Consider the following 13,459-nt stretch of genomic DNA (forward strand, 5'->3'; position numbering starts at 1 on the left):
GAGCCAAGAAGCTCTAGGCAAATGTTGGTATGAATATGCAGCCTGGGCAAACCATCAGTAGTAGACAATGGGTTTTCGCCAAGGGCTTGGCTGGGCAACACGTTTTCTCATACTTAACGTCCATTTGAAGGACAGCTGATAACGAGCAGGCAAGATGGCACCGGCAGACCTGTCCAACGCGAATTTCTTTGGTTCCGAGCCTTAGAGCTGAAGCCACCCTTTTCTACCTTCCGCTTCGAAGGGGTCTGGGCGTGCCATACTTCCTTGGCGCTGGCGCCCTCCACCTTCCCGCGGCTCAGCAAAATTTCCAGAAATCAATTTATCTCCGGGTGGGGTGCATACATTTCCCAGAGGCCCTTGCTCGTGCAACATGTCAAGCTCCCAATTGGCCAGATTTTTCAAATTCTAGAAGCACTCTCACCACGCGGAAGCAGATCCACCCTGTATCTATGGTGTAATTTGCCCGGGGCAGCAGGAGCACACGTGCTTTTTTTTTGAATCCCTGAGAAACTCGAAACAGCTTATAAGTAACGCTTGTCTGAGCTGCATCTTAAAGTTTTTTTTTCTTCTTTGTGTCCGCTCGAAGAATCCAGGCATCTGCCCAGTACACCTGCCACCCTACACTCTTTGGTGTTTTGCGATCTGTCGCGTTGTCGTGTACGAAATTCGACATGAGGGGCCATAAGACTGCTGGCGGCAACGCCGCTTTCCACAATTTCCACAACGACTTTGTTCACATCGAAGACCCGAATGAACGTCGTCGCCTGGCGCTGGCTGAGATTGACAAGGCTCCTTTTGGATGGTACCATGTCCGCGCCATTGCCGTTGCTGGTATTGGATTCTTCACCGATGCCTATGACATCTTCGCCATTGGCTTGGTGACCAGCATGTTGGGTGTTGTGTATTGGCACAACGCTCACACTTCGCCTGGTCATATTCCCACTACCGCAGACACTGCCATCAAGGTTGCAACCTCTGGTGGAACGGTCATTGGACAGGTCGCCTTTGGATGGCTCGCCGATGTGGTTGGCCGCAAGAAGATGTACGGCTTGGAGCTCTTGCTCATCATCTTCGCTACCCTGGCTCAGGCTCTCTCCTCGGCGTCCCCTGCCATGTCCATTGTCGGTCTGATCATTTTCTGGCGTGTTATTATGGGTATCGGTATCGGAGGAGACTATCCTCTTTCCTCAATCATTACATCCGAGTATGTCCGAGTCAAATATCACCACCTTTTTCTGGCCCCCTCCATGACTGACATTTATCGTTTCTAGATTCGCGACGACCAAATGGCGTGGTGCCATGATGGGCGCCGTCTTCGCCATGCAGGGACTTGGTCAATTTGCTGCCGCCATGATCGCCTTGATTGTCACTTCTGGCTTCAAGGAGTCCCTTATGACCGCTTCTGGTGCTGGAAAGTGCGATGGAGTCTGCGGTCTTGCCGTTGATAAGATGTGGCGTGTCATTATCGGCTTCGGTGCCGTCCCCGGCTGCATTGCCCTCTACTACCGTCTTACCATCCCCGAGACTCCCCGCTACACTTTCGACGTTGCTCGCGATGTGATCAAGGCTGGCTCAGACACCCAGGCATACATTGAGGGCAAGCACCAGGGCCACCCCGATGAGGTCACCCGGGTTGAGACGATGCGTGTCACTTCTGACCGTCTCGATCCTCCCAAGGCCGGCTGGGCCGATTTCTGGCACCACTATAGCCAGTGGAAGTATGGAAAGATTCTTCTCGGTACTGCTGGCTCGTGGTTCTTCCTTGATGTCGCTTTCTACGGATTGAGCTTGAACAATTCCACCATCTTGAGTGCCATCGGCTACACCGGCGGCAAGAACATGTACGAGGTCTTCTACAACACTGCCGTCGGTAACCTTATCATTGTCTGCGCTGGCGCCATCCCCGGATACTGGTTTACCGTCGCTACCGTCGACACTATTGGTCGTAAGCCCATTCAAGTGGTCGGCTTCATCATCCTCACCATTCTCTTCATCATCATTGGCTTTGCCTACCACAAGCTCCACGAGGGCGGTCTGCTTGCCCTCTACGTTATTGCTCAGTTCTTCTTCAACTTTGGTAAGTTACTACTTTACTACTCTGCATCTCTCCTATCCTATCCCCTCTTCGTCACCTCACTTGCCTTTTCCTCTCAAACACTTTTAAACTAATGAGTTCTTTTTCACCCTAATAGGTCCCAACGCCACCACTTTCATCGTTCCCGGTGAATGCTTCCCTACCCGCTACCGATCCACTTCGCACGGTCTCTCCGCTGCTTCCGGCAAGGTTGGCGCCATTGTTGCCCAGGTCGTCATTGGTCCGCTCCGCCAAAAGGGCGCGCCCAAGGGCTCGACCGCCTCGCCATGGCTCAACCACGTCATGCAGATCTATGCCCTCTTCATGCTCTGCGGTGTCTTCACTTCCCTCTTGATCCCTGAGACCAAGCGCAAGACGCTGGAGGAACTCGCTGGCGAAGTCCCTGGCACCCCCAACTACGATCCTGTCATGGCTGGCCACGTCCACCAGGACCTCGTCGCCCAGGAGAACATTCCCGCCGAAAAGAGCGTTTAATTCTTCTTTTTCTTTTTGTCTTTTATATACCTCTGCATCATCCACATTTGATAATTTTTTCTTTTTTTCCTCAGATTGCCTCATTAGAGAGAGATGAGCGCCGCCTTTTCACGTAGCATTGGTTTGGGCATATTGTGGGGCTGTCTTTTATCCCCCCCCCCCCTTCTTGAAATGTAGATTTTACTTTTGAATCTCTGGACGGGGTGTTACTTCTGGATAGGAAATTATATACTGTTCCAATTTTCAATCGAGAAGTAACTTAATGTCAGAGGCTCATGGGGAAGCTTTTCAATCCGGCATAAGATATCGCGAAGTGTGTAGATGCCATCTAATAATACATGCTGAAATAATGCTATAGCTCTCATGTTGCATTACATAGGTGCTATTTCATTTCAGCGATGCTGGGACTCGAATATGAAGACATTATGAAAGGGATCTTTTTCCACTATAAAATGATTGATATACCGTGATACCATACCCAATGCGCCAACACAAGGGGGCCCAGAAAATAAAATCAAAGACCTGGGAGGCAAGGGGCAGACTTCCAAATTTCAGACCGAACAGGCCTCGCTTTGCAAGGATATATATAATCTCGCCTGCTCCAAACACCACCACCGCCGCCCAAAAGTAAGAGCTGCAAAATTCATGCCGTGGAAGTAAAAAGTCTTGGAGTCTTAGAAACGAAAAAAAAAAGAAAAAGAAAATATAAAAAAGGGTAAAAGGGTAAAATGGGAAAATGGGGGAAATAAACGAACGAAACAAGAAAATATAAAAAAGGGGTCGTCATTAGACAATATTGTCTCCTCTCTCGCTCATGCCGACCATTTCATAATTGCCGCCTCCATCTCGACCACCTCGGCCTTTGCCCCGACCATATTCGACTCCGACACCTTCGTCCGTCTTTTTGGAGCTACCCAGCGCTGGATCCGGTATTGTTGTAGCTGTTGCTGAATTCGCATTCGTTGATGATCCCGAACCGGCTCCGCCTTTTCCGAGATTTATAGGCTGCAGCTCGCGCCACTGGCAGCTCCAGATGCCGAGACAAGTCATTAGGCCTGCGCTGGAAACTTGAAGGGCCCACCATAGCCAGTTTCGCGGAACGGCGTGCGTGTAGAATGACGTGACGAGGAGGTTGATAAAGTGTAGTGTGAGGACGAAGTCGAGAACGAGTTTCGATCGTGCGATTAGGAGAAGAACATATATGACCCTATTGTCCAAAAAGAGGGTGTTAGAAAGTATATAGGAGGAAAAAATACAAGAGGACCGAAGACGTAAAAGCACCCGGGAGAGGTAAATCAGACGAAGTGAAGAGAAGATGAGATGGGTGAAAGTCCAAACAGAAAAAGGGCAGCGTGGAGAGAGATATGAGATAGATATGTGGAAGGGGAAAAATATGGGAAGTAAACGTACGATACGAGACTGTTAAGCATCCATACAAGCCCCAATGTCCATCCAACAGTTGTATCGCCCCGAATAGTCTGCCAGCTCAGTATCAGGTCCAGGTGTACTCGCTTGCCCGCCACCAGGGCGGTGAAGATTATCATGACGGCGGCGCTGGCATAATATGCCGCTTGGAGCATCACGATCTGCGATAGGATTTTGAGAGGAGGCAGATCGCCGAGAGCACCTGCCCGAGGCGGCCGACGTGGTCGTCTGGGCATGTTCGTTGGGGATGTAATGTAGTTTTTGTTGTTTCTCGATCAAGCTATGCCGGTGGTTATGCGGTGTGCATACAGAGCAGAAGTATAGCCATGCACGGTTTGCCGGTGAATAGTATTTGGTTGCCTTTGTATATAAGGAGGATTGGTAATTGATCGTGTTGAATTGGTGGTCAAATTGGCAAGGCTGCGAATTGGTGGAAAGGGTTATATGAAGGAACTGATGGAAGACAGGGCGTTTTGTTGCTTTCAATGATGCCTAGGTCTGGTCGGACCTTGCAGCCGTCATTTGCCGATAACGCTTGATGACAACGCGGAGGGAGGGAAGGGGGTGGCCGCAACCCATCCCGTGCGCAATTCCATATCGGGAAAGTGCGGCATGCGTTCATCAGTACCATGCCGGGTAAGGAGTCGTGGGATACAAGCATTGCGTCAAACACTTTGACGCTGGGTATTTCCCCCATCGCCGAGGTTCGGTTTTTTTTTGGAGGGATAATTGACAGCGCTCATCCTCGACTATTTCTTACAATAAGAATTATTTTGAGGAGATTCACTGCAAAGGAGCTAAGAGTGAAACACAAATACTGTTGAAGTGGCCGTAAGTTGCGTTGCTTGCGCCTTGAGAAGACATCTGCTCATTTGTTTGTCGTAGGTGTTATAGCTCTTTCGTGCAGCATCTGATATTAGCCGCCGAAACCGCGCTCACTCCATCATCACTCAATTCTTCGTATAAACGAGTACAGACCGATTATGGGTTTATTTTCAAGCGCTCCACCTGCGCCAGCGGCTCCCAAGCCCTCGGCGGACGGAGCTTTCGAGGCACCTAACCGCACTGAGCGCCGTCACTGCTGGGAAGCTCGCGATGGATACTTTGCTTGCCTAGATCGAAACAATATTATCGACAGCATCAGGAACAGTGAAACTGCAAATAGTAAATGTGGCAAAGAGGACCAAGAATTTGAAAGGAATTGCGCAACTAGCTGGGTACGTTTGGTCTCCCATTCGACATGAGAGTCAGGTCCAGCCAATGTGCAAAGTGCTAATTTCATCATTTTTTCTCCCTCTCAGGTCCAATATTTCAAGAAGCGGAGAGTTATGGAGTACAACCGAGATCAGACACTGGAGAAATTGAAGGCTGAGGGTGCGCAGCCTATGCCCGTTGGAGGGCCACCAGGTGGTGTGCCTCCTGGAAGCAATTAAATAAAGCTACTCTCATTGATATCCGCATCTTTTACCAAGTGGAAAGCTATGGTTTCTTTCAATTGTACATATGTAAAGCGTCTGGATTGGAGGGCACGCTCGACTGTGCCCTCGTACTGCCTCATTTCTGTTGGGTTGTATTTAATAGCTTAGGCGTAGCGAAATGGTGTTGGAAAAAACAAAGGAAAGAAAGCGGAGCCGACAATCGCATTTTCATTCGTCATCCGAGAAGTCGAGCCTGCATTCGTCCGAAGTTTGAGACATTATCTACGTACTCATAGAGCTCGTGGTTGTGCGCCATGTGCATGTATAGTCTATCGTTGTGTGAGATCACAATTCAAGCTCGGCCCTCGTAGTCCCGAATTCAGGGAACGCCGAGGGACGGGCACCCGCCATTATTGCTCTGAGTATAGGTACTCTTCTTCTATACAATAGGAAAGGAAGAATGTCCCGTATTGAAGAACACTCTGCAATTTGATCTCGTGTCTCTTCAAGGCTTCAGCAGCAATTGCCGTCACAAAAGCCGGTTCCTGTGAGATCGGCGGCTTCAAGGCTGGTTTTTCACTGTCAAAATTTCGACTAATCTTTAATTGTTAGACTGGTAGTTTGAGATAATGACAGAAAGACTGCTATAATCAATTCAAGGCAAGTCCCTCGTGGCGGGCCCACTTAATCATGAAGCATTGTGTGGCAGGCGTGTACTAAGGCCAAAGTCTATTACGGTATGATATACAATTTGAGGCCTGCACCGCGACAAGATTACGGAGCAGTGAATTGACTACCTTGCTTACAGTATGCTTAGTAGTGATGAGCAGCTAAGATTGACAAGTCGAAACACGACACTGAAATTTTCAGACGCCGTCGGGGCCTTCTGAAGGCGGACTCTGTTTGGCGCAGAAACAGCAGTAACAATTTGATTCGGCGACTGCAGCGGCTAACAGAGATTCTGCACGACACGGCCCGTGGAGCCCATTTCCGGGCCCTGAGCCGGGGCGCTGCCGGGCCCATTCCTCGCTCGGTCAGCCCCTGGTCCCATGGCTCACTATTCGGGTTATGTCTAGCCAAAGCAGATCTTTCTACGGTCTCTTTATTGCCCGATTTGACATTCCATCAGTGCGGACCAAGCCGTGAGAGGCAGCCGATTCGGCGCATGTTTTATAGCCCGCCAATCCAAGCGCCGATCTAAAAATTGTTTCCCAGGGTGTCGATCATGCGCATGCCGGATAGCCACATTTTTTTTTTTTCAGCTGGGAGTTGTTGCTTGCTTGTCTGGCCAGGGTGTTCGTTCTTGGATTCGCGAAATTTTACTATGCTTGTTGAAGCGCCAATGCAGCAACTGCCAAATTCGTTCTCCGATCTTGAATATGCCTGACCCTGGACGCCCATCGCTGTCCTAAAACGAGAAACAAGAGGCAAAAAATCCCTGGTGTTAGATATGAGCGGGGCTGATCGACATGCATCAGTAAACTCAAGAAACATTTTAGTCACGAGGTTTGCGGGGCTGAAGAATCAGAGGCTCGAGCGCTACGCGTGGCCTACGGCGTGGCCTCAGTACGAGTACCGAAGAAAAGGCAGTTTGAACCACACGACAAGCCAGGATTAATAGCTGCAACTTTGTCAATTGCGTCTGGGAGCCTTTCAGCGCTTCGTCAAATGGAGATTCTCCTTAGCAAGAATAAACATGGTCAACGGTGCAAACGGTGCATGAAGGATTATCTATGCTCATCAATATCGTATATTTTACATCGAGTGATAAGTTGGGTATTAGATATTGAGAATTTGCAAAAAGACCCGCCATTAATAATAAAAGCTTTAGCAAACTTCAATGCCACCATCCCAAAGCATATCGTGGGAGCAGGGAGGTGGGGCATCCGAACTAAACAAATGGAGATTCCCAAACAACGCCGGTCGCCCCGAATGCTTGACGCCATTTTAGTCGGCCTACCGATATGCAGTGCGAAATATGTTGGAGGGATCAAATTCTTGCTTGAAGACCTCATAATCGGTAAGGCCTCCTTTTGCGTTGCCGGTCTGACTGCTTTCTATAGCAAAGACAATATTCGAGAACAATCCCTGAAACTCTGGTTCTGAGAATAAAATGGTTCTCCACATGGAGGCAATTTCCGTTACGGGATTGCGGAATCCATGCCCCACCCCGAATGCTCCGAGGCATAGGTCACTGTGTCCCCACGCCGCTGCGATCCGAAGTACTGTCCTCATCTTTTCCATCATCAGTTCCCGTTCCTGTTCAAAGGAATAGCGGGTGCCTGACTCGTCCAGCTTTGGACGACGAACTGGCGCTACTGAAATGACAGGCAAGACCTTGAAATCTCTCCAAACTTGATATTGATCTGGGCCAGATCGAAAAACAACTGTAAAAGTGGTCAGATGTTTACATTACGGCAAAGCATTGCTTCTTGAATAATTTTTTTTTAGAAAACGCTTACCAACATTGGGAGAATATATTCCTCCCTTTTGAGGAATTGGATAGTGTGAAGGGCTGCCAGTCGTCGGCCAGAATGTATTCAAAGCATGCACCAGATTACTTCGTCTCGAGAAGCATTCCTCTGGTGCCATTAAGCCCGATTCCCAATCTCCACCCGCCCGTTTCTCGTTAGCCATGTTGACTACGGGTATTGCGGGCGCTTCAGAGCGTTCTCTGGAATTGTTGACTTCATATTCGTGCCAATCAATTGCAACATCCACGGGATCTCCATCAATGACAGCCACTCGCAGCTTGCCATCGGCTGAGCCAGGACGCTTTATTGAAAGTGAGGAAGAATCGGCGTGGAGGTATGAATGAACCGGATACTGAGGAAGTTTTCGCTCGATATATGGAATATATGTCTTTTTGGCTTCCGCCGCAATATCTGAAGGTCTTATTTTGGCCTGCGGCATCTTGCTTCTCTGCAAAGGGATAATTGCGTAGTGGAAAGCTTTCAGTACAAAATAAATCAAGGGTTCAGAAGATAGGGCTCAAAAAAGAGCAGCAAACGGAGGGTGCTATGGAAAATCACACCGTGAGCTCAGGGAAACAAGCTGAAATAAATAACTGAGGTCCCTCTTCCTGCCATTGAAACCGCACGTAATCCACAAGAGAATGCCCAATGAAAGGTGCCATGCTTCGTCAGAAGGGACCAAACAGGAACCCCACCATGAATGCGCGCCATGTCAAATCTCTGTGTTTGAGGGTCACTTGGCTGGTCCGGCGAGGGTGAGCCGCCCAGACGGCCCGTCACTCGGGTATCTGACTCGATCCTTGTCGAGCACCGAGGGAATGGACCCAGATAATGTGCCTTAAGTTGGTTCGCCCCGAGTTGGCGATCGTCCCTGGAAGATTCACCGAGTCTAAGTGGGTGGGTTCCACACGATGCCTTGGAGGCTAAGGCGCGGCCGACCGGGACGACGAGCTATTCAATGCCGGTGGGAAGCCATCATGGTCTTCTCTGATCGTGACAGCAGTACGCCGTATAATGAGCATCGATGATAGGCGCATCGGTTCGATCCCAAGTGACATGCGGGATCTGGACAATAAAAAAAGAAAGATCTCATGGCTTGAATAAATCAGCCTCGCTCGGACCTCACGCGCGTCCGATTCACCTCATGGATCGTGTAAGGGCGAGTCGGTGCCCCACTAGGCTCCTTGGGATATGCAGCCTGATTACTCCCCTTGTCGACCAGATTCGCACCAAAGCTCAAAACTGCGATCTGTTCAAGGGACTCATCTCGTCACTAATCCTCCGTCACCGCCATTAATCGATTGGGAGCAGGGCCCCCAAGTCAAGCCACGGCCCAATAGAAGGAATAAGATGCAGCTGATGCAAGTTGTCGGCAACATGATCTCTGCAAGGAATGGTCGAGAATACTGACACTTACAGGGGCAGCATGAGATTTTTACTCGTTCGCGCCTGCCCGTTCTATTTGCTGCCAATCCCGAAGAGTTTCGAACAGGAAACAGCACGAGTCAACGGTTTCAGAAGCGATTGCATTTGACGAAAAGCTCTACGATTTTGTGCCACCTTGGATGGAAGCAGGTACAGGTTTTCTCGGGGCAGCGGCACTTTTTGAGTTGCCCTGTGTCATGGTGGCACTACCTCCCCCATTTGCAGTGGCGGCGTTCAAGCCCGGGTCGGCGTTATATATGGTTTCGCGGAAGGCGGCCAAAGGAGCACTCTCTCACACCCATTTGAAGAAATGCGGTGTGCCATGAAATACTTGCCTATGAACTTCGGTGTTGCCGTAGCTGTTCAAAGACTTCTTTGCTATTTGTGATACGTCATGAAGCACTTCTTGGGACATTGTGGCAGCGATGAAGAACGCCGCTGGGCTCATGGCAAGAGGCATCTGCTGCTTGTTACGGGTTTCGACAAGGGCATTCAGCTCAGCGATTGGTTGAGCCCAAGCCAGCCTTGAAAGCCAACCCATATTGACGGGAAGATACCGAATCAAGCTGCTGCTCAACGCGCCCAGCCTAGTACTCCGCAGATATATTCCACGCCCAAAGGAAGGATGATGGTCCATGCAAGTGCAGACACGCCAGATGGGAAGCTGTTCTGGACTGAGTTATTGACCGGATCGGCATATTGCGGATCATAGAGAAAAAATATGTAGGTACAAGCATTAACTATGCACTACAGTCAAATTCCAATCGGGATGAATGGCGATATGCACTTGGGGACACATTAATAAGAAAGGAAACTCTTTTGTGAGGACTATTGAACAGACAGTGGCTTTTTCATTGGCTAACTGTAATTCCGGCAATAATGGGAACTGGTTAATATGCCTTAACTGTTTGCCTGCGGCTCTAATATTACCTACCGTGCTACAGCATCATGCGGATTACAGTGTAAAATACTTAGCTTACCAGAGCCTTTCCCCCGGGCCTTCCCTTTCCCTGGGTTTCCACGGTACCGAATGTCGGGTAACGAGGCTCGTTACGAGCTAAAATTTCCCCCCAAAATTTGCCCAAGTTCGTTGTTACCCTGTTTTCCCGCAACGATCGAAAAGCCCATCAGTCATGTTTAAAGTGGGATTCTACAATCTTTACCTGTGTTGGATCCCGTCATGATACGGCAATGCACTATTCCGTCTTTGATCTCTTCGAGTTTTCGTCGCCCAGCACAGCTGTGTCTGCGACGTCTCCATGATTTGACGTCCTCAAAACCCTCGATAGCTTCAGTCCTCCACTCTACCGAGCAGTTACCGCAGGACTCTGAGTCCTCCAAATCACTTACCATCAATGGATTCATTCGTTCAGTCCGCAAGCAAAAGCGCTTTTGCTTTGCTGCAGTCGGCGATGGCTCAACAGTGCAGCCTCTGCAGGCCGTTTTAACGCCAGCACAAGCTGAAGGGTGAGCAGTAGGGGACACCGTCTCTGCTCCAATCTTTTCTTCCCGAGCTTTCTCTAACAGCTGTATCGATGTTGTCAGACTCTCAACCGGAGCCGCTGTCACAATTAGTGGATTGCTAAAGCGCTCTCCAGCCGGGAAGCAACAGGACTATGAATTGCATGCAAGTGACGTAAGGACAATCGGCGAAGCCGATCCTGCAGTACGTTGCTCCGTGTCCTTCTTTGGCCGACTGCCCCATGACTTTGCATGATTGAGGCTGAACATATCCTTTCGTCATAGAGCTACCCTCTGCAGAAAAAGTATCACACTGCAGAGTTTCTTAGAACCATGCCACACTTGCGGACGCGCATCCCATTCAATTCTCTTTTACTTCGCCTAAGATCGCACAGCATTAGTCGTCTCACCAGCTTCTTTGCAGATCGGAACTTCGTGCAAGTTCACCCGCCAATAATTACTTCTTCTGATTGTGAAGGGGCCGGCGAGGTCTTCACTGTTGCCGACCAATCGTCCCAAAAACCACCACCTCCAAGCGGCCAACATCGCCGAGAGGAACCCTTCTTCCGAGACTCGAAATACCTAACCGTCTCTACGCAGCTTCATTTGGAGGCTCTAGCTCAATCAGTGGGAAATGTGTGGACACTCTCCCCGACATTTCGAGCCGAGAAGAGCGACACTGCCCGTCATTTGAGCGAGTTTTACATGCTCGAGGTGGAGCTCTCCTTTGTTGACAAAGTAGGTGAGGTGCTAGACGTGGTTGAAGACATGCTCCGAGACTTGGCACAGAGTCTCCAAGAGTCTCGCCTCGGAAAGGAGCTTTTGCAAGCAAAGCGGAGTGGTGAGAGTGCGGAAGATGGCGATTCGGTCACCGCGGACGTGCTCCAACGTCGCTGGCAAGGCTTCCTTAAGGAATCATGGCCTCGGATCACATACACGGAGGCAATTCGTATCTTGGAACGGGCTGAGGCAGAGCAAAAGGTGGACTTCGAATTCAAACCTGACTGGAATAATGGGCTGCAGGCAGAGCACGAAAAATACCTTGCAGAAACAGTGGGCAAGGGTAGTCCTGTCTTTGTGACCGACTACCCTCAAGCTATCAAACCTTTCTATATGCTTCCGTCTGCATCCGATGAAACTGTGACAGACGGTCCTACTGTTGCATGTTTTGACCTCCTCGTGCCAGAAATATGCGAGGTTGTGGGCGGCTCAATGCGTGAACATCGATTGCAGCAGCTTGTTGCAGGCATGAAGAATCGCGGAATGGCCAAAGGCACTCAACAAGGTCGATCCGATTCGAAAGACCTCGACGCAACGGCCGAATCGCAAGACTCTGAAGATTTTGGAAGCCTGAATTGGTATGTTGACTTGCGGAAATGGGGTAGCGTCCCCCATGGAGGCTTTGGTCTTGGATTTGATAGATTGTTAGCATATCTCGCCGGTGTCTCGAATATTCGGGAGATTGTGACCTTTCCCAGGTGGGTCGGAAGATGTGAGTGTTAGTCGCAGCGGCGTTCTGCATTTCATTTCAGGGACTTTGTGGCTGCGTTTGACCATTTATAGACGAGACGCTCCCGCCTCTGGATGCAGAAATCAACATTGTATGATATCCCTCACAATGCCGGTTCTGTTGTAGCTCAACTGGCCAGCTTTGAAATCACATAATCAAATGGAAAGAGGCGTCGAATTCATTCGGGCCTGGGCAAACTACTCGCAGTGTTTGGCCCCACTCTGAAACGAAGCAGATACGTTCTGTCTGATGGTACTGCTCCGTGGTATCTCGTAGGTCCTACATTTCTCGGTACGTAGGAGGCGTATAAGGCGGCTGCACGCGTCCTGTACACAATATACTCCTTGCATATCGGCATGTTTCATCCGCACTGCTGGGTTGGGTGATGTTCAAAAAAGAATGGCAATTAGACAAATGAGGATTTAAAGCAAAACAAAGCTTTTTTTGCATATGCACGCCCGACTTAAATGAGCATAGGGATGAAAGTCTTGTCGTCACCTACCTTGCAGGGGCGTTCAGTGTGGCAGTCGGGCATTTGGCAAGAAGTAGCTATGATCTTCACCGGCCACTGCAATACTTTCATCGAAGGCAGAAGAGCTCATGTCTGAGTCGGATTAGAGAGCAAAAGAATATTGATCACTCAACAACTGCACATCCAAGCTTGACCGGAATTACTTGTTATTCACTATCGGGAGATACTAGGACGGAAATAGCATGCTACCGGAAAATTCGACTCGAAACGTGAGGAGATCATCAATCAACGCAGATCGAAACAATAAAAGAGGCGGTGCTTTGACTACGGAGTAGTTGTATTATATCGATTGCTTTCCAATTCTGGCGTTGTCCCGCACGGGGAAATTAGAATGGGATAAGATTACGCGTGCCGTTTAGCGTGAAACGGGGACTATCCCCACTCCACGAAGAAAGCTGACATGTTATTCTTGGTACAGTATCCACTAGATTACTTTATGCATTGGAGAAGTTGGCTTGGCGATGGGAAAGGCACGCTTCCTATTTCCGCGGTTGGATCGATCATGACCTAATAGCCCCCGTGCATTTGACAACTATTATTTACGATCTACAAAGGTAAATTCCACCTAAGAAGTGCCCCAACGTACCGGGAGTAGACAAGATTGTGTAATAAGAGAACAGGTGAAGAATAGATGAGAACAGAGCT

The 13,459-nt window shown here is 49.4% G+C and overlaps 5 protein-coding genes across 5 annotated transcripts; 3 read left to right on the forward strand and 2 right to left on the reverse strand.

Annotated features, from left to right (window-relative positions):
- Positions 1-671: 671 nt before the first annotated feature.
- Positions 672-2,569, forward strand: L228DRAFT_269219 (MFS transporter; the record flags this gene model as incomplete). The annotated part of the gene is made up of 3 exons (XM_018335250.1): positions 672-1,204; positions 1,272-2,077; positions 2,193-2,569. 3 exons carry the CDS (start codon positions 672-674, stop codon positions 2,567-2,569), a joined length of 1,716 nt encoding a protein of 571 aa, XP_018187318.1.
- Positions 2,570-3,004: 435 nt separating this feature from the next.
- Positions 3,005-4,315, reverse strand: L228DRAFT_159483 (hypothetical protein). Its single transcript, XM_018329381.1, has 2 exons — positions 3,980-4,315; positions 3,005-3,776 (listed from the first exon to the last, which is right to left on the reverse strand). The coding sequence occupies exons 1-2, from the start codon at positions 4,228-4,230 to the stop codon at positions 3,356-3,358; spliced, it is 672 nt and encodes a 223-aa protein (XP_018187319.1). The 5' UTR covers positions 4,231-4,315; the 3' UTR covers positions 3,005-3,355.
- A 390-nt stretch (positions 4,316-4,705) lies between these two features.
- On the forward strand, positions 4,706-5,766 carry L228DRAFT_248501 (hypothetical protein). Its single transcript, XM_018332863.1, has 3 exons — positions 4,706-4,825; positions 4,880-5,211; positions 5,296-5,766. Exons 2-3 carry the CDS (start codon positions 4,978-4,980, stop codon positions 5,425-5,427), a joined length of 366 nt encoding a protein of 121 aa, XP_018187320.1. The 5' UTR covers positions 4,706-4,825; positions 4,880-4,977; the 3' UTR covers positions 5,428-5,766.
- A 1,371-nt stretch (positions 5,767-7,137) lies between these two features.
- L228DRAFT_159494 (hypothetical protein) lies at positions 7,138-8,426 on the reverse strand. The gene is made up of 2 exons (XM_018329382.1): positions 7,875-8,426; positions 7,138-7,799 (listed from the first exon to the last, which is right to left on the reverse strand). Exons 1-2 carry the CDS (start codon positions 8,323-8,325, stop codon positions 7,369-7,371), a joined length of 882 nt encoding a protein of 293 aa, XP_018187321.1. The 5' UTR covers positions 8,326-8,426; the 3' UTR covers positions 7,138-7,368.
- Positions 8,427-10,416: 1,990 nt separating this feature from the next.
- Positions 10,417-12,275, forward strand: L228DRAFT_231315 (asparaginyl-tRNA synthetase; the record flags this gene model as incomplete). The annotated part of the gene is made up of 5 exons (XM_018330564.1): positions 10,417-10,778; positions 10,857-10,977; positions 11,058-11,610; positions 11,674-12,057; positions 12,112-12,275. The coding sequence occupies exons 1-5, from the start codon at positions 10,492-10,494 to the stop codon at positions 12,273-12,275; spliced, it is 1,509 nt and encodes a 502-aa protein (XP_018187322.1). The 5' UTR covers positions 10,417-10,491.
- Positions 12,276-13,459: the final 1,184 nt, after the last annotated feature.

Source organism: Xylona heveae, assembly GCF_001619985.1.
Source record: "Xylona heveae TC161 unplaced genomic scaffold L228scaffold_7, whole genome shotgun sequence".
Taxonomy (NCBI): domain Eukaryota; kingdom Fungi; phylum Ascomycota; class Xylonomycetes; order Xylonales; family Xylonaceae; genus Xylona; species Xylona heveae.

Bases quoted from the DNA above. Each gene is read 5' to 3' on its own strand.
- L228DRAFT_159494 (XM_018329382.1), bottom strand. From the start codon at position 8,325: ATGCCGCAGGCCAAAATAAGACCTTCAGATATTGCGGCGGAAGCCAAA. The intron at 7,800-7,874 runs GTAAGCGTTTTC...CCACTTTTACAG, and splicing joins AATATATTCTCCCAATGTTG to TTGTTTTTCGATCTGGCCCA.
- L228DRAFT_248501 (XM_018332863.1), top strand. From the start codon at position 4,978: ATGGGTTTATTTTCAAGCGCTCCACCTGCGCCAGCGGCTCCCAAGCCC. The intron at 5,212-5,295 runs GTACGTTTGGTC...TCTCCCTCTCAG, and splicing joins GGAATTGCGCAACTAGCTGG to GTCCAATATTTCAAGAAGCG.
- L228DRAFT_159483 (XM_018329381.1), bottom strand. From the start codon at position 4,230: ATGCCCAGACGACCACGTCGGCCGCCTCGGGCAGGTGCTCTCGGCGAT. The intron at 3,777-3,979 runs GTACGTTTACTT...TTTGGACAATAG, and splicing joins ATGCTTAACAGTCTCGTATC to GGTCATATATGTTCTTCTCC.